General features: G+C 40.7%; 1 protein-coding gene across 4 annotated transcripts in view; it reads left to right on the top strand.

Moving 5' to 3' along the window:
- NAV2 (neuron navigator 2) overlaps window positions 1-24,445 on the top strand; it is a 420,329-nt gene that overhangs the window by 267,126 nt on the left and 128,758 nt on the right. For 3 of the 4 annotated variants that reach the window (XM_069804094.1, XM_069804093.1, XM_069804092.1), the window contains exons 4-6: window positions 10,046-10,118; window positions 17,691-17,958; window positions 22,852-23,009. In XM_069804094.1, coding sequence (XP_069660195.1) covers window positions 10,046-10,118; window positions 17,691-17,958; window positions 22,852-23,009 — 499 coding nt within the window. Of the gene's footprint in view, window positions 1-10,045; window positions 10,119-17,690; window positions 17,959-19,529; window positions 19,599-22,851; window positions 23,010-24,445 lie in introns of all 4 variants that reach the window. The other variant, XM_069804091.1, reaches the window with a different exon arrangement.

Below are 24,445 nucleotides of genomic sequence, written 5' to 3'. Positions count from 1 at the left end.
TTGTATCTTACTGTCAGTATTTGTTCAGAAATTCAATCTGTAGTAACAAATGGGTATCTTTTGGCCCTAACCCGTGGTATGTTTCCTCACAGCCGAAGATTAGCTGGAGGGGAAGACGTTATCCGGAGCTGGGCCAGACTGGCCAGTGGCAGACACCAGCTTAGCTCCTTCAACCGCCTGTGGAGGCACTTGGCCAAATATTGAGTTTAGGAATGTTTAAAGCATTTTCTCTGGGCTTCCTGGGTTTCTGGTGATCATGTATGAACCCGTGTTGTCATGTAGACAAGAATGATTTACTGCAGAGGTGATCTGCCAGGTTGCTTATACTTAGATGTCCTTCTTCCTCGCTTTATAATGACTGTTGCTCCTAGGAAAGATTCATTTTACTGTCTCTCTTTTTTTTCCAGAGATCCAGACTGTTGTTATGCTATTATTCTTACCATTTGTGTATTGTTATCAGCGGGACAGGCGTGGTAGGATCATTGGTTTCTGTATTGCAGAGCTTGCAGTCTAAATAAAACCACAAGCCGCCCTCTCACCCCTGCCATCATCCTACATAGAAAATAAGATGATAAATAGAGCTAGGCTGGATTGGGAAAAGCCAATATATACATCTCCCTGCCACAAAGCATAATAAAGTGTCACTAAACGGATATTTGTTTAATTTCTGGAGGGAAAGGCTTCCAAAACTCTTCTGTGGGAGGAGGTGAGAGATAAGGCGGTGTGTGGATGCTCTTCTGCCCGTTGGGTATGCGGTACCTTTGGGAGATGCTGCTGCTGACAGTCTGTCATTTCCATAAGGGATCGTCTTCGTGGTCCCCGACGGTGAGCTCCAATTCTTTGCCCTATACAGCCATGCAAGAACTTAGACATCACCTGTTCCTGAAACAGTATGAGGTTCGATAAAGAGCAAGAGAGAACAGACTGTAAAAGTAATTTCTGTGGAAAAACTGGAAGATGTGAGCTTCACTATAAAGACGGAATTAGATTTTATTTGATCATTTATTCACTGTTAATTTAAGCTGAATTAGCGCTTTTTAAATACCTAGGGTTCTACCCTCCATGTGGACTAAATATGTGAAACAGCAAATGCGTTAACAGGCCAGGGTCATTCCACATAAGCATGTGGAGATCTCTGTATCTTTCAGTTACATATTTACACCTGCACCAAAGTCTAGAAAAATAATTCTTTTTTGCCGTGCCTGTTATTTTTGTAAAATTATGACATAAATATACCTTTTATGCAGTACTCTGCAGACACATAGCTGCTTGCTGTGTTTTGCATAAATGGGCAAAAAAATGGAAAATCATGGATGACAGTCTTTAACTTCCCATGCCTGCGTGTTAGGGCATATGCAATGTATGAAACCGCATTCTCGGTGAGGCCATACGAGGTGCAGCAGATTGGATTAGCTTCACCAAGATTCTGTTGGTGTTGAGTTTAGTACGATGAGCAAAAATTGCGCTCAGACTAAATTTTGTGTGGAGTCTGTCAGGGATAAACTATGGGGTTTATCCAGGTTTAACGTTATCTGAGCTTTTTCTAACTAAGGAAAAAAGGTTAAGTTGATTTGAGGACAGGTGGAAGTAATAATTCAATTATTCTTCTTTCTGGGAGATTAATTTTTTTTCTGAGCCCTGGCTACAAAGAAAACTATGTAGTCTTCCAAAATGGCAGCAAAATCACAGCAACCTGAGTTTAAAGCTTAGGTTGATAACAAAAGGTATCTGCTCACACTTACGTAGTTCAATTCTGTTTCCGAGTTGTGTATTGTTGCTTTGCTTTCCCAACAGAAACCTCACTGTCTGCTTCCCTGTTTAACTGTTTATAGAGTGCAACTATATATCGAACAAGAATATGACAAATTTCTCTGTCAGGTTTGTGATGTAAGAGTTAAAGCTGCTTGGCAATTTCTTCTGGTGTCTAGGTCTTTGTTTCTTTTTATAGGATACGTAGTACTAAGCTCTTCACTCTTGAATTTTTGAAACAGATCATAGCTTTTACAAAGGATTATGCAGCTCAGAGAAATAAACTTTTTGTCCATATGTCTTGTCGTAAATCTTTGATTTCCAGCCATTGCTTATACGCTGTAGCTATGTGATAATGGCTATTTTAATTAATTACTCTGTGAAGGTAATACATATCCAGAAAATTTTGTTCTTTTGGTCTTTATGTGGGATTGTTTTTATATATTTAAACAGTACCGTTGTGCTTGTCCTGCGCAATTACGCAGGAGAATTCTTCAGTAGGAGATGTTATCCAGGATCCAGGTGCAAGGAAGGAGGAGGCATATACGTGTTGGTGTCCCTCCAGCCACCAGGATAAATCCGTTGGGAACAGGTGAAGCTGTGACCCTCAGGCTTCGAGACACAAGTACGCCCGTCAGCCAAGACGGGGCGGGTACGCTGCGCCTGGGAACGGGCTGCAGCGGTAGCTCCCTTCCCAGTGTCTTTTTTAGGAACGAACAACTGTCAAGGACTATGTTGTGAGAGGTCCTTCACGTGGCACAGCCGTGAGATGACCATTACTACTTCTTTACTTGTGTGTATTTCAATAAATAAAGCCAGATCACTTGCTGGTGTACCATCATCTCACTTGCAATAATTGAGAATTTGTAGTTTGCATGCAGTATCAAAAATAAATTCTTGATTGGTAGGTTGTTTTACTTCTATAATTAATCATTTAATAGAGTGCAGCACTATTCATACGAAACTTTTTTCTGAGCTAAAAGCTGTTTGTGATAAAATGTTATGTGTAGTTCTTTCTACATGAGTGTTGTTAAATTCCCCCTGTATATTGAAGTTAATGATATACAGAGCCTTCAACACTTGAGCTACCATTTGAGGAAATACAACAGCGTTCAAGAGTCAGCGCTTACTGCATTGAGCGGTTTTAGTGTCAGTCCTTCCTTTTAAATGTTTATGCTCTCTTAAATATATTGTTTTATGTACAAATCAAGCATGTTTTGGGAAGAAGTCCATCTTCACTACATATCGTGAACCTATTGCGAACTGAGCACAGCCATGGTTTTTCCCCATCTGTTCCTGTCTTCTGTTATACATAAGCAGAGATTTAGTGCCAATAATGTACAGTTAGCGTGGTATATACTAAAATCCAGTCGAGTGTCTGCTGAGACCAGCAAAGAGTTTCACGTATATCCTAAATTAATGATTCTCCAGAGGCAGGATACTCTGTTGATATTTGTTTTCAAAGTTGAACTTGTTGTTGCTTAACAAACTGTAATTTAGGATGTGTCAAGATTTCAAATTATGCACAAATTATCCACTTCAACTTTTCAAATATATTTAAGGCCGGATCCTGAAAAGCTGATCCAAAAATAATATCTCCAGGGATATTTTTCAGAGGAATTGCCCTTTTACTTTTTTTTTTCTCTGTAGGAAAGTTTCAGTTTTGAATAAACAAACCTGAAAAAACCCTGAAAAGTTGAATTTCAAAATAATTTAGGAAAAATTCTACAACCCTTCCATCTGCCTCTCGCAGACCAGATTAGCTTTGACAAGCCTCGAGAGTCGCACAGGGTTGCCTGAAACCATTCACGATACAAGAATGCCCTTTAGATGCTCTTTAATATGATTAGAAATCTTGGCCATCGTGAATGGGAGCTTTCTCTATGGTGCTTACTGCCCCCATTTCTGTTTATATTGGGCATGTTGTGAGTCAATATTGAATATTAACGGCATACTGTAAAGTAGAGAAATGCTGTTTGTCCCATTATTTCCAGAGGAAAAGCTGAGGCACAGGAAAGCTAAGGTTTTACCCAGGGTCACAGAGAAGGGGATGCAAGAGATGAGGCTCAGGCTAGTTCTCCAGCCTTAGGTTAGTGCCCAAACTGTCCTTTTCTTTAAAAGAAAAACAACAAAATAATGCAGTTGTAGCAGAGAGGGTCAACTCTTCACAGAGATGTGAAAACAGTGTACCTGTGATCATAGGTTTTTGTTTCTGTGGCTACGTTTGTTACAACCTGGCTTCAGAATATGGATTAGCTTCCTTTGCCCTTATGTCACATCTGTTATTTCATTTCTAAGATATCCACCAAGTTCTGTCAAAAACCTGAGTCTTAATTTTGAGACACATTTTTATCCAAATCGTCAGGAGCAGCATATGCATACTTGGAGCAACATATTATTATTTTAAAAAAATAAAGATAAACTTTGATTGGGACAACTACTAATGAAGATGTAATTTAAACAAAGCAATGATAGGTAGTATTTATAACCTTCTAGGGAAAATGGAATTTGCAATTTTGCCTTGGTATTTCTTATGTATAATTATGATTAGGAAACAGTGCAAATGAGACATTATTTGAGGGAAGAACCCCCTCCCCCAAAACTCCTCCAGGCTTTTAAGGATTGTCAATGTAATGACTTAAGATTTTAAAGCTCTTCCTAAACTTTATAATATAAAAATATTGAGTGTAAAAGCTTGATCTGAAAATATGTCAAGGAATACATTTTGCCTTAAGAAACAGCTTGCTGAAAACAGCTTGTGTTAGGCTCTTTCCTTGTTTCTACATTGTATGTGAAGTCTGCTGGAATATTGCATAAGTCTTTGCGGAACTTTAAAAAGTTTCGCATGAAATCAATCTTCTTTTTCACACCTAGTTTGAAAACTAATATACTGTCCATAATGTGGAGCCTCAAGTTAAATGCAAAGCACTGGTTTCAATCTAAGTAGTGGGCTTTCTGGACGAGCTTATAAAAACCCCACGGCTATCACTGTAAAAGTTGGCAGCAGAGGTCTTGCATCATAACGTGAGAAACTTCCTATGGTTTCTAAGTGAAGGAACCTACTATAAGTTTAATTCCGATTTTTGTTTGAGAAAAACATCTGTATCTGTCCCAAGGGCAGCACTAGTTACGATTTACCCTGTGTATTTGACTTGGCAGAGCTGGATGTGCAGCTTTGGCTGTAGACAGTTTCCATATTCAAGTCTTTGTCTATTATAGTCAACTTTCAACATATTGGTGCCCACATATGGGTTTCCATTTACAGGCTGAGGATATTTGTTTTGGGTTTGGTTTTTTTCTGGTGTGTCCTATTCTGCTCATACAGGCCAGGGCGTGTTTCCTAGCTCCTTTTCTTTCTAGCACTGGCAAGAATAGAAATTGAAATTGCTATTATACGACAAGCGCAAAAACTTGTGTGGGTCTGGTGGCCGGTGTTGTTGGAAATGCATAATTGCTGTAAGGTACGTATGTGAATAGAGGGGCATCTGAGTAATGTACCTGGCGAAGTAATAGTGGACTGAGAATTAAGTAAATGTATTCTCATGCACACATAAGAATTTAATGAAGTTGTTAAATTTGTGTGTACTTGAGTTTCGTACGTGTAGAAGCTAGGAAGGAACGAGGAGCGCGCAGGTCTGGTGGGAATGAAAACAACGATATGCAATGCTGTCCTGCACAGACGTATTTAGAAATCGGTAAATATGTATGACCGCTAGCTTTTAATCCTGCTTTCCCAGCAAGAGGCTGGTGGTCTTACTGGTGTAACAAAGCAGCTGCTGGTGGTCTGGTGTTTGACAGTTATGGATGTTCAATGTTTCTTAGCCATGATGCCTTCCGTTCCCATCTTGCCAGGTAGCAAATGCCACCTAGAGAGTGATGTTAAAAGGAAGTTTTCAGGTAGCTGACTGAAACGTGCTTTTTGCTTCTGTGAGCGTGAGAAGGGGAGTTGTGACACTTGATCTGTCTGAACAGAAGTTTAATTCTAAGGGGTTTTAGTTTTCATATAATCTAATCATAAAAATACAGGAGGAGCCCCTGGAGGCAGGCAGCCCCTCAGGTATGGGCTTCAGCAGTCCTTGGTTGGCGTTTAGGGACATTTCAGAATAAATACCTATCATCGTATGGGGTGTGGGACTGATAATGCGCTTTGATAGTTAACTTGACTATATCTGAAACAGTTTATATGCAGTGGTTCAAAATTGCAAATTCGTTTGATGCTTTTGGCCAAGAAGTCTATCAAGGCAAGGCAAGCATTTTGGACACTCCCGGTAACGTGTCCGAGTAAGATAATCACTGTGGATGTCTGTCCTTGGTTTTCCTTCTCCTTTTGCACAGCTTTCCCCTATTTTGGGTAGGCGGGAAATGAGAGCATCCAACTGCCATCTTTCCTGCTTTGCTTCTGCTGTGTTAAACGTTGCTGGCAATACGAATGAGAAATCAGAACTGTCAGCCAAAAAACAATTGTAGCTCACAGTGAAAAAGAAAATACACGCTCCCCTTTGGCAAATCCAGTCTTTTCGCATCTGCTTAAAGGGTTTAAGCAATACGAGGACTTGGCCAAGAAAGGGCCCATAGAGTCTCGGTGCGAATTTGCTGCTGAATACCGTAATTTCAAGGAGGCGGCCGTACTTTGTGTTGAAAGTCACCGCGATGCAGGGTCATTAGGTTTTTGTTTCGTTTAGATCTATCTAGGAACTTCACTTCTGTCTTAGGTACGTGCATCTAAATGGTCTAATTACCATGCTACTACTCCAGAACAGCTTGCGATCTCCAACCCTGTATGCACAGGGGGATCTTTCTCCATTAAACAATATTTGGAGATTATAAATAGTTAGTTCTTATGTTAATACAGCAGGGACTAGAGTCGGAATCCTCCTTCAGAGCTTTTATAGAAGAAATTCATTAAATGTTACACTGTTGGAAATGCTTCTTTTCAAACAAGCAACACCATTTCTGATGCATTAGACTAAATCAGCCAAGCTCGGGGTTCTTCACTCAGGCCAGCGGCCACAAAATAGTATTCACAGCTTAAGCAGTTTGACATACAAAGGTTTCAGTAGCTTTCTGATCTTCGGTTTTTACAATAGGAGAAGTAAGCGATTGCTTCCCTCGTGCATCCCAGCATCGCTGTTTTCATTCTCGGCGCCTCGGCGGGGTAGAAGGCAGCTCCCTGGTCGAGCATTCAGGGCTTTTGCCTCTTCTGAGACTCCAGAGTGCCAAGTGAGCGTGAGCCCGTTGCCACTGGGGCTGGACGGCAGTCACAAATCACTTCGATGTGGGCCCCCAGCCAGTCATTGTGTGGGAAGCACCGTGAATTCCTACCAACCCTAAATTTTAATCATTTTGGCTATAGACCTGCATTCTGTGTTTCACTTTCTTCTTGAATTTCCCCAAATTCCTTTCTCTTCTCCTTTTCAGGCTGTATTTTTCCTTCAGAATCAACAAATTACTCCCATTCATGTCATTCTGCCATGTTACATTGTTATTATCACAGACACTGTGTAAATGCTGACAGAATCATTGATGTGTTTTTATCCTTCAGTTATGTTTTTTTAGCAAATTCCTTGTACGTGCAATGCTGTACATCCCCGTAAGATCTTATCGTAGTATTTTATTTTCTGAACCTAAGAGGTTTGCTTTTGCAAGCCTCTGTTATATTACCACTTTATTTCATTGTGTCTGGTTTTAAGTACTGAAATAGGATATTTTCCTGTTTCTATAATGTTTTGATTCTTATGCGTTCTTGACTGTAATGCACCATAGACTTTTGACAGTCCACATCCTGTATATTTTTTCTGCATTTTGTATTACTCTTTTTTTTTTTCTCTTTGTTCTTTTTCCATACCAGTATAGCACCAAAAAGCCCGTTTCTCACAGCCTTTAGCCAGGCATTACAACTGGTGTGGCAAGGTAGCCCGACTGTCCTTCTATATGGCAGCAAGGTCCAGGTCACTCAACTTGAGGTTTAAATAAACACCTCAAGCATTAGTGCTATGATGGGGGGGTCATCCGTCAGTCTGGGGGTGGGAGCGGTATGTCTTAATGAAGTGGCTAAAATGCGCAGTAAAAAAACCTGGGGCTTTGTCCCAGGGAAGAAGTGGTAGTGATTTTCAAGGGGGCTCCTTGAATCTGAATCGGATCGGCAATGAGCGTGAGGTTAGGAAGTCAGCAGGGAGTACTACGTAGCGCCAAGAATGAGGGCACAAATGAGGAACTTGCTACCCAAAAGTAAATCTTAATCCTGTGGTCGCTCTGTCCTAAAAGAGAGTTTGAGCAAAGATGAGCGACCTGGGAAGCGAAGCAAAGCGGGGCTGAAAGAGCTACTTTGAGTTTCTACAACTGCAGATCTGGAGTGGGGATGAGGTATTGCTTATTTTTACTCGCTAACCTGAGGAATCCTCCTGATTAGGAGAGGAGGCATCTACCCACAGCTGTGCAAGACGAAATGTTCTTGGAATGATGCAGCTTGTTAAGTGCAGGTAGTAGAAGTGGATTGATGCTTTTATGTGGTGGTTATTCTTGAAAAGGTGAACCTTGGCTTTCCGGCAAAGTCCAAATCGCCTCAATAAAAGAGCCGTGTTGAGAACTTGAAAGGGTTGTTGAGCGCTGAGGAAGGAAATGGGTAGAGATTGACTGTCGTATCACATTGAATTGTGGATATATGAACCTTTGAACTGTACCCTGCTACAAGCTTTACAGTCTGAACATTACAGGAAATGTATTCTTTGGTATCTGTTTGGAAGTATATAGTATACCAGAAGTATACGATATACCTTGTTTACTTTGATATAGTGTATCTCAAAGTATGAGGTTGATAAAAGTTTTGAGTATATCAGTGTTCATAATTGTTGAAATCACAGATAACGCCAAGAACTTTTTTCACTGATAGAAGAGAATGGTTTTATCGTTATATTTATAGACAATAATTGACGGTGCCTTGAGAGAAATCCATGCTGGAGGTTTTCTGGCAGCTTCCCTTGTACTTCTTTTATTACCCTGAGAAGGATGGGAAGCACAGGTCAAGTGCTGGGAGCTCAGCCTCCAGAATGCCACACAGCCCTCCCTCGGATATTTTTTCAAGGGCAGGCAGGAGCCGACAGGGAAGCTGGATCTTTCCATGTTCCCTTTTAACGTCTCCAAACTTCACAGAAGAAAGGTAGTTACGCGAGAGCAAGTGTGGGGCTTGGTGTCTATCTCCTTCCTTATCTATAACGTGGAAGCAGTGTTTGGTTGTGATGTTTTGGGAATTAATAAATTAATGTTTGCAAGATGTTCAAACGTGGAGACCCTATTTTATCACTTACTCCTTACCATGATGAAATAAAAAATTGCTCAATGGTTATCCAGAAGTCTAATGTGTAACCGCACACGAAACATGGTATTTCCTAAAATGTTTTTCCTTGCAGCCTCTCGGGGTGTCTAAGCTTAGGCTTTTGCGTAGAAGTGATTTGGCCGGGGGGGAGGCTGGCATCTCTGTATCTTCGGAATATGACAGCAGAGATTCGGTGGTAGCTTGGTGGGAAAGTCAGTGTGAGGCTACTGCAGGATCTCTATTCTGATGTTGAGAGACAGTGGGAAAAACACCTAACTTGTCCAACCTTTTTGGAGTTGACTTTGTTAGGTAGGATTTCAGTGCAGTCTGCATATAGCAGCTGTAGTCAGACCTGTTGAACAGAAGACTCTAGCTGGTCAAAATCAATTTTATCCTGTGCAATTTATTGCCGTTGTACCATCTCTCTGAAGGGCTGGATTTGCCCCGCAGTGAGCGACCGGAGTTGCCTGTCATTTCTGACACGTGGAGAATGTTGCAAGCGAACATTTTTTGGATTCCAGCTGGGGTTTCCAGTTACAGTTTTTATATTTGACTGCTTTTGTGGCTGGAAACTTTTGCCAGCTGTCAACTTAAGAGCAAGTGGCAATCTGCCTTCTGAAGCAAGTGTGGCCTCTGCGTTTATTTTCAGTTTCATGTTTGCTATACTTCTTGTAGGTTAAAAATGCTGGTATAACATCCGTGACCCTTTAGTAAGATACGTAGTGATCGCTGTTTGTGGTTAGAGTATTAACTAACTTGCTTCATGCAAATGCAAATAATGGCAAGTCCTGATTCACGTAGTAGTCAATTTAGGACCTTTGTAACTGAGGACATTTCATATTATGGTTTCCACATAATGAGCAAAGAGACTTTTTAGGTGATACGAAGACGAGTGCGATAAAGGGTGGCGGGAGATGAAAGTAAACAATTATTACAATGCATTTTCTTTTTGTGTCTCTCTTTTGTTTGTTTGTTCTTGAACAGATTGAAAACATAGATGCGTGCCTGAGTTTCTTGGCTGCTAAAGGAATTAACATACAGGGGCTGTCAGCAGAAGGTGAGTCAATTGGTTGTTTAAAATTTCATTTTAAATGAGGAACCTGAATTAGTGCTTGTGATTGTAACTAGAACACAGAGTGTAATGGAAGATTAATATGGATAATTTAAATTTTGGCAGTCTTTACTTCCTTTTTCCCCCCATCTCAGCATGAAAGGTAGGTAACATAGATAGCTAATCTCCACACAGCTGACTTGTAACAGTAATCAATGAGACCGAATTAGACTTCAGTCACTTCTTTGTTTCTTTCTGTTAAAACTCAGAAATGTGTCGTCTAAGTTCTATAACTGGCACATTGATCAGATATTTAAAGTGGACTGCTGGTGGTTGTTTGCCTTTTGAGGGAGAAATTTATTTCCTCATTCTTCAATTATTCTCTTACCTGAAGAAATATCCTGCTTTCTTTTCTTTTTTTAAAGAAAGATTATTGTTTTTAAAGTTTGTTTCCAAACGCACAAAACAATAAAATCCGAATGTTTTGAACCAAAACAAAAAAGAAGAACACATTTTGATCTCTAATTAATCACTCTGCTTTTGAAGAGCACCAGAATTTTTCTGAAACCAAACATGACTTGGCATACTATATTTTTTTTTATGCCGATGCATGATATCTGTCAGGATGTATGGTACCTGTTGGCTCAGCAGCTGTTTAACTGTTGCCTTATTAAGAGATCAAACAGATTTCTGTCATCCTCAGCGCCAGCTTTCACTTATTTTCATTTAAATATGCTGGAAAAGCAGTTGGTTTTGGTAGCTGCTAAGGCAAACTTTTAATATATTACATGACATCTCCTTCAGTGCTTCGCAGAACAAATAAATTAATGTGTGGCATCAGGCAAGGCTTCAAGTTAGATTTGGTGACTATGTCTCTTTGCAAACTTAGTTTTGAGGAGAAGGTTATAGCATCAAATCACGCATGTACTGTTACTTGTGTGTGGATAGCTTAATTGCCTGTATGTTCAAAGCCACGTTTTCTTCCTCTGGAGGAATCCTGTAGCTCAAACAAGGAAGGCAAGAAAGGATGTGTAGGTGTGGGGCTCATCCCGGCCGGCAGCTAAGCGCCACAGGGCTCCTCTCTCGCTCCTAGCAGGATAGGGGAGAGAATAGGAAGAGCAAAAGCGCAAAAACACGTGGATCAAGATAAAGAGTCTAAAGAGTGAAGGAAAGAGGAAGAAAAAACCAAAGCAAGCGATGCAAAGGCGATCACTCGCCACCTCCCACAAGTAAACAGATGCTCAGCCAGTTTCCGAGCAATAGCTACCTCCCCAACAGCCTCCCACCAGCCAGCTCAATTTTTATTTCTGAGCGTGATGTCATATGGCACCTGATATCCCTTCGGTCAGCTGAGGTCAGCTGTCCAGGTTGTGTCCTCTCCCCGCTTCTCACCTACCCCCGGCCTGCACACAGCGGGAAGGCAGTGGAGGAAAAAGAAAAAACCTTGACGCTGTGCAAGTGTTGCTCGGCAATAGCCAAAAAACCTGGTGCCTTATCAGCACTGGTTCAGTCACAAATCCAGTACCCAGCACCACATGCTTTGCGATCATGACTTGAAGTCTTAGCTGAAACATACTTTCCCTTATTGATGGTAAATGGTGTTTGTGAAATGTATGCCAGATAACCGCTGTGGATGAACTTTATGGTGAAACCATCGTGTACACAGGTTTTATATATGTACGTTGCATTAAAAAAAATTACAAAAACATAAGAACTTTTATAAAATTACTATAAAATTAAAGCTATTAGTTTTTCAAAACTGTTATTAAAAATTCCAATTTAAAACTACATTTTGACAGTTTGGAAAATAGCTTGAAGAATTCCTTGCTGTCCTCAAAAGGAAGCCTCCTACCTCTCCTCCTAGTCTATGAGACCTTAGAAGCCACTTAAAAATGTGTATTCAAAATGTAATTTCACTCATTTTGAGGTGGTTTGTTAAGCGTGGAAAGCAAAGTAGCAGATATTTAGTACATGTTGTTCTAACCTCAATATGCCACAACTCGTGGGAGAAGAGGAGGCTGAAGGGCGGCTGTCTTTCTGTGGTGTATCCTTAAGCTGGGTTAGAACACTAATAACAAATATTTTCCTCCAAAAAGAAGCTTTAATATGGTCAGCCCAAGTACTGCCTGCATTATATGCCTCAGTAGCTCAGGTATAGTCAGAAGAATTCTCATGTCAAGAAAAGAAAGTATGAGCTAAAACTTCCAACAGCAGAAAGTTTGTTTACCAGGAAATGGTTAAAAAGAAAATGCAACTGAGTCTGTTGGAAAAGCTAATTTCAACCTTGACATGATATATAAATATTGTGAACATATAATAAATTTCACATGATTTGCCTGTCTTGATACAACGCAAAATCTAGGAAAAAGAGCAGATCAGTTGATGAGAAGAGTGTCTGGGTGTGCAGAGTTGGCAGCGTAGTGTTGTTCACGCCGGGGAAGGGACCGCGTGATTGATGTTCGTTGCTCTCCCGCCATATCACAGGTCAGACTCAGCAGGGTATAGGTTATCCCGTGGCTTCACTAATTTTGCATTCCTTCCTTTCTTTTACACTCTCTAGGAATGAACATATTAAATCATACGGAAGCCAAGAAGAGACCAGTAATGTTTGCTGCCAACATATGAACATTTACTGGCTCCACCGCTAGCATTGAAGGAAGAGAGTGACAGCTAGAGAGGGGGAGGGAAGGGACATTTTTTTATAAAATGAAGTTAAAAGACTTGAATTAAACAATAAATTCAATTTCTGTTCTTAGTCACTCCTTAACTGTGCTGAGGAAGGAGGAGGAAACTGAACAGGAGAGAACACAGAATCACTTAAATGAAGAGTGCTGTAACCAAACAAGCCAGTGTTTCTGCGCAAGTTGCCAAGACCTGCTAGGTCAACTGCAAATAACTTTGTTTACTTCACTGGCAGATCCTCATCTAGGAGGAAGGGGAAGATTGTGATTGTGATTGCTTCCAAATGGGAATAAACGTTGAAGTCTCTCTTGGGTTGCTTGAGACCACGTCTTTTTCGATAGTGCAGTTTTAGTGTGAAGGGAAGTTAATGATTCAAAACTGGAATTTGGATGACTCCTAAAGGTTGAAATAATTTGGGACTTCATGTGTCATATCCTTCCAGTGTTAAAAAAGCCTGCTTTGATAGGTGCGTGCCACTTAGACATAGGCTTTTTTTAGGGATTTATGCAGTGCAGATGCTAAGGATCTGCAATCACTGATTATGGCCCTACTATGCTAGAGACAAGCCCCCTTCCCCAACAACATGGAGCCAAAAAGGCATTCTCTTCTCAAAGATTTTGAACTCCTAAGATCTCCATTTGTAGTTATTAAAGAAAACTATGGGGATGCTGGAAAATTCTTTTCTCTTCTTGCTGCAGTTTTTTATTGTCCATCGCTTTGAGCTGTCTCTCCGTACCCACGCTCTTAAACTTGTTTCCACACCGAGCTGGGGTTTAGATTCCTGGAATCGCAGCTGCCCAGCTAAGCTTGCCCTCCTTCACACGATATCTCCTCGCTCCAAGATTTTGAAGGTTATGGAGGATGTAAATGTGAAGTAGAAACTCAAATTGATGTCAGAGATAGCAGCTGCACCTCTTCTGGGTAACAGATTAGCTGGATAATGATCAGCTGAACAAATCCTGCTAGACTTTGGAACAACTGCAATTCCGTTTAGACTTTTGCCTCTGAAATGACATTCACACTTCTGTAGGTAAATGAATTTCTGTAGGTAAATGGATTTCAGCATACACGCTCTGCAGTACTGCATCCGTTTTAGGTCCTTTAGGTCCTTTCCAGTGCCAAGGTGGAATTTTTTTTTTTTTCCGCAGCACCAATATCCCACAGCGCTAGTTTAAGCATACCCAAGTAGGGCGCTTACCGTGCTGCCAGATTTTGATGATACCACACTGAGTGCATTTATGTACAGTCTTCAAAAAATTACTCTTTAATTATCAAAAAATGCCTGCAGATCTAGTGTGTGTGGTGGGAATTAATTCCTTCTTGCACTTCCATTCCTTGTTTCTGTGAAATTCCCAGTATTATTCCTGTTCAGACCACATTCCTCAGTAGAGTCTACAAAGTTCATCCCAGAGCTGGTTTTGTAGCTTTGGATCCCTAAAGTCAGCTCAGAGCCCTGTCAGCCTAGAGCATGTGCTGTCTGAGGTTGAGTCTGGCTGTGCTTCATGATGTGTTCTGGATCAACTGTGAAGTATTTCTACTTTTCAACATTTTGTCTTAAATTCAGATCTGCCTGTGGTTATTTTGGCCCTTTCTCTCCTCTCCCACCATTCACTGTGGACAAAATTTCCTGCTTTTTTTTCATTTTGTTCTGTTCAGCAGACCCTTTTGCCTCACCTTATAATTGAACTAAGAAGGGTTGACGGGGACTGCATGCAGAGTCCCTCAGTGGTCAACCCAAAGAGGCTAGTGCAAAGCGACAGAAGCAGACACCCACTATCTTTTGGGGTGAATAGTACCTACGTATGACAGCCCGATTTTCTGGCGGGATAGGTGCAAGCTAGGGAATGTGCAGTGATTCTTCATTTGTACTCCAGCTAGCCAGTTTGGCTAACCAGTCTAGTCCACATGAACTAGTTCTGTTTTTTCTAGTCCCACGTGCTTTACAGAAACAGATGCAAACAAACTTGACTAAGTAATAGTGATAGACTATTTTTCTTCTTCTTCATCGGTTTGCTTCGATCTGTATTCTGTACACAATGAGTAGTTTACGATTTGCAGAAATTTCATTCACAAGTGTTAAAGGAATCAGATAATGATATTTCTCTACTAATCTATCCAACAGTCCTTTCTTTACTTTTTCTTTGTCCTGAACTGTTTTGCTGTTTGGTGCGATTTTTTTTTTTTTTTTTTTTTTTCCAATTTCCACCGAGTCCTGTGTATTTTTGTGAAGACAGAGCAGGATGATTGGCAAGCTCCAGCGGTAGAGGTTCCAGCTGTAGGGGAAACAAGCAGCAAGGGAGATATTCCAGGATGGAAATTTCCAAAGGGTAGATTTGTGGGGATTCTCTGAAAACCAAATTCAAGTTTCTTCTCAAATGTCTAGAGTGTTTGTTTCAAATATACAGGATGAGTCATTTTTGGCTCCAAATTTAAAATGGGTGGGTGACATGCTTGTCCATATCTAAGTTAATGTGTATATTTAAGCTGACGCATGGGCTGGAGGGGACTTAAAGCAGGAAGCAGTTGAGATTGCAGTGATGGGCAGAGCGCAGTGAGGTTGAAGTACTCTGAAATACTCTTTTTGTACAAAGTGCAGGGGCAAACTGCCAAGCAAATTACCTCAGTCTATCTTTAAGATAAGAGAAGCAGAACTACCTCTGAAAGTCCCGTTTGAAACATTTTGCTTAAAATCCAGAGGGAGAGAGACTGCTGCTTTTGAAACTCATCAAAGCTGTTGTTCATTTGATTATTATTTTTTGGTCACCTTAGAAAAATGCCAAAAGCAGGTTGCTCTTCTGATAAGTACAGCAGAAGCCAGCCAGCCATAGAAAGCAACAGGTTTTAGGTGGGTTATTGTTATACTCGCCTCTCGCTTCAGATGGCAATCAAGTCTCCATTTCCAATTTTGTATAGCTTTGCGAAGTTTAAACATGCAGACCCACCGTAATTTCTTTTATCTTCTGGCGCGTATTTGTGCAGTTCAGCTTCCCAGTGCCTCTGGCTCTGTTTAGTTATGCTTCGGCCTGTGATTAAGTGCTACTTTCCTTACAATTCCCATGAGTAATTTGAGTTCTTTACCGAAGATAAGGAGATCCTTTACTGTGCTTTCGTGTCTTTTGTGTTTGTTTTACTTTATTGTCCATTTCCATCCCTGTTCTCCCTTGCAAAACACGGGCAGATTAGAGAAGGAACCTGCCTGATGGAGACGCTGACGGCAGCGGGAGAAGGCTGGTTTGTGGCATGACGCTGCACGGGAGCAGGAGTGGACCGGGAAAAGGGGAAACGGGCGGGATTCATTGGGACCCCACTGTCCGGGAAGAGACTAAAATTGGCTGAGAGAACCAAGGAAGACGGAAAATGGCTGCTTAAGGGCCCTGGGAAGGATAATCATCTAAACGAGGGAATGGGGACAGTGATGGGAGAGAGCGCTGGTGGAGGGGCCAGGCTGCAGGGAGGAAAAAATGGGTAAGGGAATTCAGTCCAGAAGTAGGAAAGGAAAAGGGAGAGGGGAAAGGGAAAGAGAAAGGAATATCCTGGGTCTGGGTGATGACCAGGACCGCTTAGATAAGGTCTAGGAGCCTCTGAGGAGATGGGCATGGGCCAAAACAAAATTAAGGAAGAAAGTGAAGTAGATTAGTGGCTAGGAAGAAAAGGTAGACTGAGGCGCTGGTAGACGAGGAGACCAAAACTGGAAGCTGGCGTAGAAAGGGGAGCGAAATTTCTAAGCCGTGAGCCCGACAATTGCTGGGTAGAGGGCTTGAGGTTAAGAACAGAAGCTTTTTACACAGCAAAGATGAGCAATGTGAGCAGGAATGTGGCTGGGAGAGGGAATAAAGGATAGAGCCGGGCCCATTACAAAATCAGAGCAACCTTTCAGCCAGAACTGGGAACAGAAAATTCTGGTTCTCACCTTTGTGCTTGGCCACTGTCTTGTGATGTGTCCTTTTACCCTCCCTTGCACTAATCCACGTAGTGGGATTTAAAAGCATAGGGCAACAGTAAGTTTTATTAATTCAAGTGGTCTGTATAGTGCACGCAAAAGTTCAGCGGTTTGATGTAGTGTAGCTTTTTTACTTCCCTTTTTTAATTTAGTAAATTAAACATGATAAATAATTAAGTCATGTCACGTTATTAAGGTTGTCTGCAAGGCTGAATTGGCGTTCTTGCGTATTAATTATGATACAGCAGTTAACTGCATGTCCTCATACATGTCTTTATCTTTGTATTTGTGTTTGTTCTTACATTTTCACATTTGATATTGCATAGAAGAACAGGATGACTTTTAGGAGTTGAAACGTTTATTTGTTCACTGTCAAGCTGTCTTTATGTACTTTGGGTATCTATTCTGTATCGGCTTGTGATAGTATCAAACTGGTAATTATCTGTTCTAATACAGCTATTTCACCCAACAATCATATTTTCTAGTGCAAAACTTCCATCAGATTTTCTTAGTGGCAATAATTAGTCTGATATTCCAGAAATGACATAATACCGTGTGATAACCGAGTAGTTTCTCCTCCTCGTGTAAATTTAGGACTGAGAAATCATTTACAGTGTGCTGGTTTTAATACACTTGTTGTTGTGGGGTTCTTCTTTTGTTTTTTTTTGTTACCTTAGTTTGAAGGAACTATCTTTTTAAGCACATTGGCGTTAACGCACACCATGGTAAAAAAGCGAGACGTCGTGCAGTCACCGCAGGGGAGAAATTAGTTATTTATTTGTAGTTGGTGCTCACTGGTAATCAGCTGTAATGCCGATTAGCTGTGCAGAAAGCCTGCCATATCCTAAAGCAACTGAGTTCGGATGGCGTTACGAAGAGCACAGCGGCTGACCCGCTGTACTGTTGGAGAGAAGTGACTTGTGGCTGACCAGTGACTTCTGCACCTTGCCTTACAGAAATCAGGAATGGGAATCTAAAGGCCATCTTGGGCCTTTTCTTCAGTTTATCTCGATACAAGCAACAGCAACAGCAGCCACAGAAACAGCAACCGCAACACCATCCATCCCAGCAACCTCCCCCAGTATCCCAGCAAGCAGGGCCTCCATCCCAGTGCCAGGTCGGGGTACCGCAGCAGCAGGTACCGGCTTCGCTCCAGACTCTGTGCCAACAGCCCCCGCAAGCTGCGCCGCATCAGTTCAAAGCACAACCAGAAATGCAGTCCAGGTGGGGAAATTTCCTTTAAGTTGGTTGGTTTGGGGTTTTTTTTCATTGTTAATTTCTTTTTTTTTTCTTGTTAAAGGTCTTCAAAAGCCAAAGAATCTTCTCTCTTTAGTTCTGCTGTAGAATAAAGAGTGTGTTGGAAGTGGAATGCTGGGTAGCAATTAACTTCACGCCTTTGGAAATCAAAACAGATGTGCTTAAATATGTTCTCAGTGCTGGAAATATGCAGTCCAATGGATGTAAAATACCTGCTAAACCAAATAACTACAGTATTTTATAAGGCTGTTTTTCTCAGTATTCCTTTTGCTTCCTTTTGCTTCTTTCTACTCGCAAAGCGTGTATATTGTTGCCATTACAGAATATATACTCTGGGCATGTGAAAACCAACTTCGGTTCTCGGTTTACAAGAATTTCAGTCTTAAAGAGTGGAAGGCTCTGACAGCAGTTAAAGAAACAGAGCTCATCACGGCTGGTGACAGTCAAAATCAAATCTAGGCTTATTGGTCAAAAATAATATGCTTCTGGCTTACATGAAAAATAATTTTCACGACTGGTGTCTGTTGGCGCTCCTAGGCCAGAATACAGAGAAGTAGAGGGAGTCTTTGTCCCTTGAATGTCTTTAATCCTAGGGGTGCTCTTTCCACGTTAGAATAAAAGCAATTTACGAAGGCAGTACCGCCGTGAATATATGTGCAGCCTTCTGCTTGTCTGACCCTTCCACTGCTAAAAGAGTGAGGGGTTTAGTAGGAATAAGTGGGCAAGATTAAAGGCTGAGGCCATATTTGCATAATTATTAAAGTTTGAAGGCTTTTTTTTTTTTTTTAATAAATATCTCAAATTCGGTTAGGGCTTATTTGTGCTAAAATAACGCATATTAAGGTGAACGCTAGCTTAAGCGTTGCTTTATGAGGGGTATAGACAGTTTAAATGAGGCCTTCCAAGTGAGGGTACTGAGAGGTTATGTGGTTTTTGTTTATGTCTGTCTTCACGAATCATGCTCATTTTGGGTGTAAACAATATTTTCACATAGTTGAAAAACATAGTGTTGCTACAGCATGTATAAACTTCTACAGGAAATAATTACTGTAAAACAAAGATGCATTTGAACGTATTTCTGCGACTTTTCTGTCAAAAACATGCAGAGATGCATGGGACCATTTGAATATTGCTTTGATATTTTCAGTCCATTGTGTGGATTGTGTTGGCTTTCAAATAATTTAAAAATATCTGACCTGAAGGTCTTAAATGTCATGTTTTCTTAGTATATACTAAAGTGAAATTGCTCAGCTTCTGCGGAAAAATGCATATAATAAAAGACTGAGAAAGAAAAGAGTAATAAAGTTGGGGTTTGCATGCAGAATTGCATGTTCATAATTCTATAAAAATGAATTCATTTCAGATTTTAGGAATTTTGACATAAAGTTATACTCTAGGCAAGAAGCTCTTTTTTTTCCCTGTGGAATTCATAAAAACTCTTTCCTCCCTAAAACTAGTTACTAAGTTTGGTGGCTTAAAAAAAAAAAAAAGTTCCTTTGTTCAATGTTATCTTCGGCTTTTTCTTTCCTGTCATACAGTGCATCTCCCAGGGACTCATCTCAAAGCAAAATCATCCGATTCACTCTTGGTCAGAAAAAGTCTTCTAGGTTAGCATATCTTCATCTTCTGCAAAGCATGAATAATCCTTTTGCAATATTTCTGGATGCATGTTTAGGGTTCCTGTTGAAAATAGTTTGTAACTAGGCATTTTACAAAGAGCTGAAACCTGGAAGTGCGAGATGGATTTTAATTTTTTTCTTTTTTTTTTTTTTCAAGGTGTGGAATGCATTCTGGCCCGCAAGAAAATAATTTGGTTTTTTTGTCCTTATGAGCTTTTGCTTTTGAGAACAAAACATGGTTCTGGGAGTTCTCTCCCCACTGTACACATCTGTATTAGTTGTATTTAGATCTGCATTATTCAAACGACTAGTATCAGGCTATTGCCTTAGCTACTAAGGGGAACGTCATGTGAACCATGCAAGCCCAAACAGCACCGTGTGGGTCTGTCTCATCAGAGCTCCTGCATTCCCCAGTGCTCTGAAGCTGAGCACATCCAATCTCCCTAAAAATGATTAATATGTATTTCAGTCTATTTTTTTTCCTGAATCCCAGCATGACTTGCGTGCCAGCTCGTATGACCATCTCGTCTCAGCGATCATAAGGGTTGCTGTGTTATTAATGTGGTTATTAATCATGTTTACTTCTACAAGTATTATATGTTAAAATGTTTTACTAGCAGTTTTTATATAGTTATACGTTGGTAAACTATACTGTACCATTTTTGCTAGGCTTGTGAACTATTAGAATTTTTATTCAGCTTGGCAAGTGTGTATAGATTGTTAGTTCTGCTGTATAATTTGGATTTATTTCCCCCATCTTATTTCTTTTATGACAACAGTGAAGGTCTGCAGTATAACCCCTGTTAAAATGTCCCATGTTTCCTTTTCGTGTTCTCTCTTGATCATAATTATGGCTTGACAGTTCGTCTGTGCCTAGAAGAGGTGCTGAAGTGCAGTAATGGAGAGCATTCTCCGAGCCCAGTACCTTGTCTCTAACACCAAGAAGCTAGAAACGTCTCCCTGAACCTATTTTTTCCCCCCCTAGATTTCACAGGCACTGCTGTGAAATATCTTGACCTAATGCCAAAAGCAGGGGCTTAAAATCAGTCAGTTAAACTGGGGGGGGGGGGGGGGGGGAAGTCTAAGAGAAATGATATCTTCTTCAAGAGTGTTTTTAGCACCTATGGTTTTTTTATTCTCTGTATGTTTTTATTGGCAGTGACAACACTGACTTGAATTGAAAACTTGTCACTTCTTGAGTGGTCACATGGTTTGAGTAGCTTTATTCACTTTAAAATGTGACAGATTTGCAAAACCCGTGTGGGCATGTGTGGAGAGCCTTTTCTTACCCATCGGTACAAGAACATTATCCCTTCCCTCCTGCCAGACTCTGCTAGAAAACTCCCCTCCCAGTACTGGGGGCTCTGGTAGCCTTCCTGGGGTGGTTGGCCCGGACTCACAATCTTTTATCACTGGGTAGAAACTTTCAGCTGAGGTATCTTGTGCGTCCGTCCTACCTGGAGGAAACCTAGCTCGTTTCCTATTAAGCAAAACGAACTCTTAATGAGCTTTCTTGTCTTGGTGACTTCTGAGTTCTCAAGACCAGTGTTTGTCCCCGGTTTGCCTCTGCTTCTTCCCGCGTAGTCTCCTCTACAGCGGATGAAGCATCTCTGGGATGATCTCAGTTACACCTTGCCGCAGCGATGAGTATGTACAACTTCTTAGCACCCCCCAGTGTTGAAAAAGGCTGGATAAATTGAGGGGCTCGTCTAAAAGGCTTCAACAAAGTCAACCTCAGAACCATGATGTGCTGCTGCCAGATCTGTGGTGGTTTGAGCTTGTAAATTAATTTTTGGTTTTGTATTTGAATGATGCCCTTATGTCTTATCCTTGTTTGAGCTTTGAAAGCATGTGCATGCAGCTGCTGACATTTTTGCTCTTTTCCTTCATGTTTCTTTTCATATTTCCTATTTCTTCACTAGTCTTGGAGAAGTCAGTTTATTTAGGAAGCCCTGCCAGACTCCTCCTTGGCTTCTCTTCCTTCCTCGAGGCACAACGGTGATTTGGTCGCTTGCATCCCCATTCCCTCTGACAACTGGGTCTTCTTCACTTTAGCCTATTATTGGCACAACTTATTTAAGACAGTTAGGGTTTTGTGGTTTATATAAAGAAGTTTTAAAGCGATTCTACCATACAGAAAATGGAAGGACGGCAAAGAGCGGTCCCTTTCGGTGCTACTGTAGGTGACGTGAACTGGTTCTGTCTTTTAGTCTTTAATGTGATGTCCTTGCTTTTCAAAACAGTGTTTCCCTAATTCTCCTCAGTATGCATTTTGAACAACTACCGGATCTTTCAATTTTTAATATTTCATCTATTTGGAATGTAGAAATATGTGCTCATTAGTGCACAGAATATAGTACAAACATGGAAACTTTATGTGTGAACTTTGACTTTGAAGGACTCGAACACACATATTGTTCTGAGATGTGATGCCAGTGGCTTTCCTAAATCTGTCAGGCTTTTTAGAAAAGTCTTCCCCCTCCTCTTTTGCCTGAAAAGCATGAAAGTAGTATCCCTCCCTGTCTACTTACTCCAGAATCCTAACTACATTTTTTTTCTAGGTAAACAGCTAAATCTTGTAAATACAGGCTACAGTAAGGAAATGCTGGAAGAGATTGACCCAGTTTAAACCAGAGGCTTATACCAGCTCGCTGATGATGTGGTTGCCCTAAGAGGGGGCACTTAAGCTTTGTGTGATGTTTATAGGCTCAAATAATTAAACCAAGTTAAAGTTTCACTGGGCTTGGCTGCTAGGCTTTGTAGCTTTCCGAGCAGAGACGTGATGTGCTTCTCTACAAGGGAAAAGGCAGCTGTGTTCTGTCTCATTGTTATTTCCAAAATAAGGGTAGCCCTTATGGGGCCAGCATATAATAAAGTGTCCAGCAATCTAGTTTAAGAACAGTAATGTCTCACTTAGTCTTAACCTGTACCAGTGGTATTGCTCCACCAAATTTACTTGCAACTATTTCTGTTTCACAAGATTTATAGCAAGTGACCATTAATTTTGGTTCAGGGGTTTTTTTTCTGATGTAAAACAACTCAGACTGTAGCTTCTGTGATGTGTATTTTTCATCTAGGATGATTTTTTGATTTGTTCTTATAAAAGAACAAGGACCCTTATGAGTATATACTTGTGGTATTGATCCTTTTTTTTTTTTTTCAGCTTATGCATGGTATTCCATAGTTTCTTTCCCAGACTGCTTTTTGAATATATTTAATCGAATTGTAATTCTTTCATCAGACTTCCAGGCCCCACCACGAGGGTGTCCGCTGCAGGCAGTGAGGCCAAAGCTCGTGGTTCTATTAGTGCCAACAATCGTCGCAGCCAGAGCTTTAACAATTATGACAAATCTAAGCCTGGACTTCCCCCTCCAACACCAACAAGTAGCAATGACAAAGGTAAGCACTTGAGATTTTGGCATCCTCAGATTTTTCTTCATACTGGCTTCGTTTGGGGAAGATTGAATTTTCCATTAAGCTCCAGAAGTTGTAAGACTGTCTCCAAGCTGGATGTTGTAAACATGACATTTACAATCCAAAAACCAGCTGGCTTTCCTTGAAAAAGGTGTAGTCCTCCTTTAATATAACTGAAGTTGTGACTTGCTGTCCTGGAGGTACGTGCGAAAAAATAGCTTCAAGAAAAGCTGGCACTGCTGAAACATATTTTTTCATTTTGCTTCAAAAACAGATAAGGGGGAATGAATTAATCAAAAAATAAGACATTTTGATGAGTAGTTTGACAGGAATGGAAGATGACCACTAAAGATTGGGTCGGTGTTTTTATATGATAAATAGTACCATTTGCTTTCCTTTCCTCCACTATTTTGGAAGATCTTTTAAGTTACACAAGTATGTGATTTAAATCTAAGCTCAACAATCATATAGCTTAGGGTTTGAAGGCAGGAACATGTTATAGTTTTATAAACGTTGCAGTGAAACTGTGTCTGTGGCAGTGCATCAGAAATGCGAAGTACCGTGTTCTGTCTGAAGCAGTGCTTTTTTGAATGACATTTACTGACTTTGTGTCCATTTACTAAGCTAATAATCTGACAGCATTCATTAGCTTGAGTTTGCAGCTTTGAGCTCTCTAATGCGGCATTTACCAGTGGAGTTTGGGGGGATGTGGCTGGTGAGAACTGAGCGAATCGCTCGAGTCTGATACGGTCAAATTGTTGGCATGGGCTGGCAGCTAATTCTGTATCCTTAATAAAGTCATTGCGCTTACGAAGATAGGTCAGCATTGGGTTTCAGTACGATCTTCTTGCAGTGACTTGGCAGTCTCACCCTTTAGGCTCAAGTCTCCTTGTTGTCTGTGCATAACTTCTGTTAACAGTAATGAGGATTTTGCTTGAGGGAAAAATCATGGTCTGGTTCAACTTGGCTGTGGTTCTCATGCTTGTTTCTTTTCAGGAAATTGTGGTTTTCCTTCTCTAGAAACTGTTGTCCTACGACTGCATGTCATTAGTTTTTGGAATGTTACCCCATCTAGCCATTACAGCCCAAAACCTCGTCTTGTGATGATGGCAGTGGAGGGTCCTCAGCATCCTCCAGGGACTTTCTGAATCACCCTGATCAGACCTCGTATAAGAAGAAAATTAAATTCACCGCTGAATAATATAATTGTTATAATTATATTACGCTTTAGCGTAATATGCTAATAAATTAGCAACATTCTACCTTCTTAAATCCATGCTTACTATTTTAGAAGGTACACTATGTAAACAGTAATGATTTAACTGTCACGTCAGCGTGTAATAGTCATCTCTGAGCTGGATCTGGCTTTCAGTTAAAAGAACAAGCTGACAAGTTATGGCATGAGCAGTAGAACTGATGAA

This window comes from Haliaeetus albicilla, chromosome 16 (genome assembly GCF_947461875.1).
Source record: "Haliaeetus albicilla chromosome 16, bHalAlb1.1, whole genome shotgun sequence".
NCBI classification, from domain to species: Eukaryota; Metazoa; Chordata; class Aves; order Accipitriformes; family Accipitridae; genus Haliaeetus; species Haliaeetus albicilla.
This window is presented reverse-complemented; position numbering and strand designations above follow the sequence as displayed.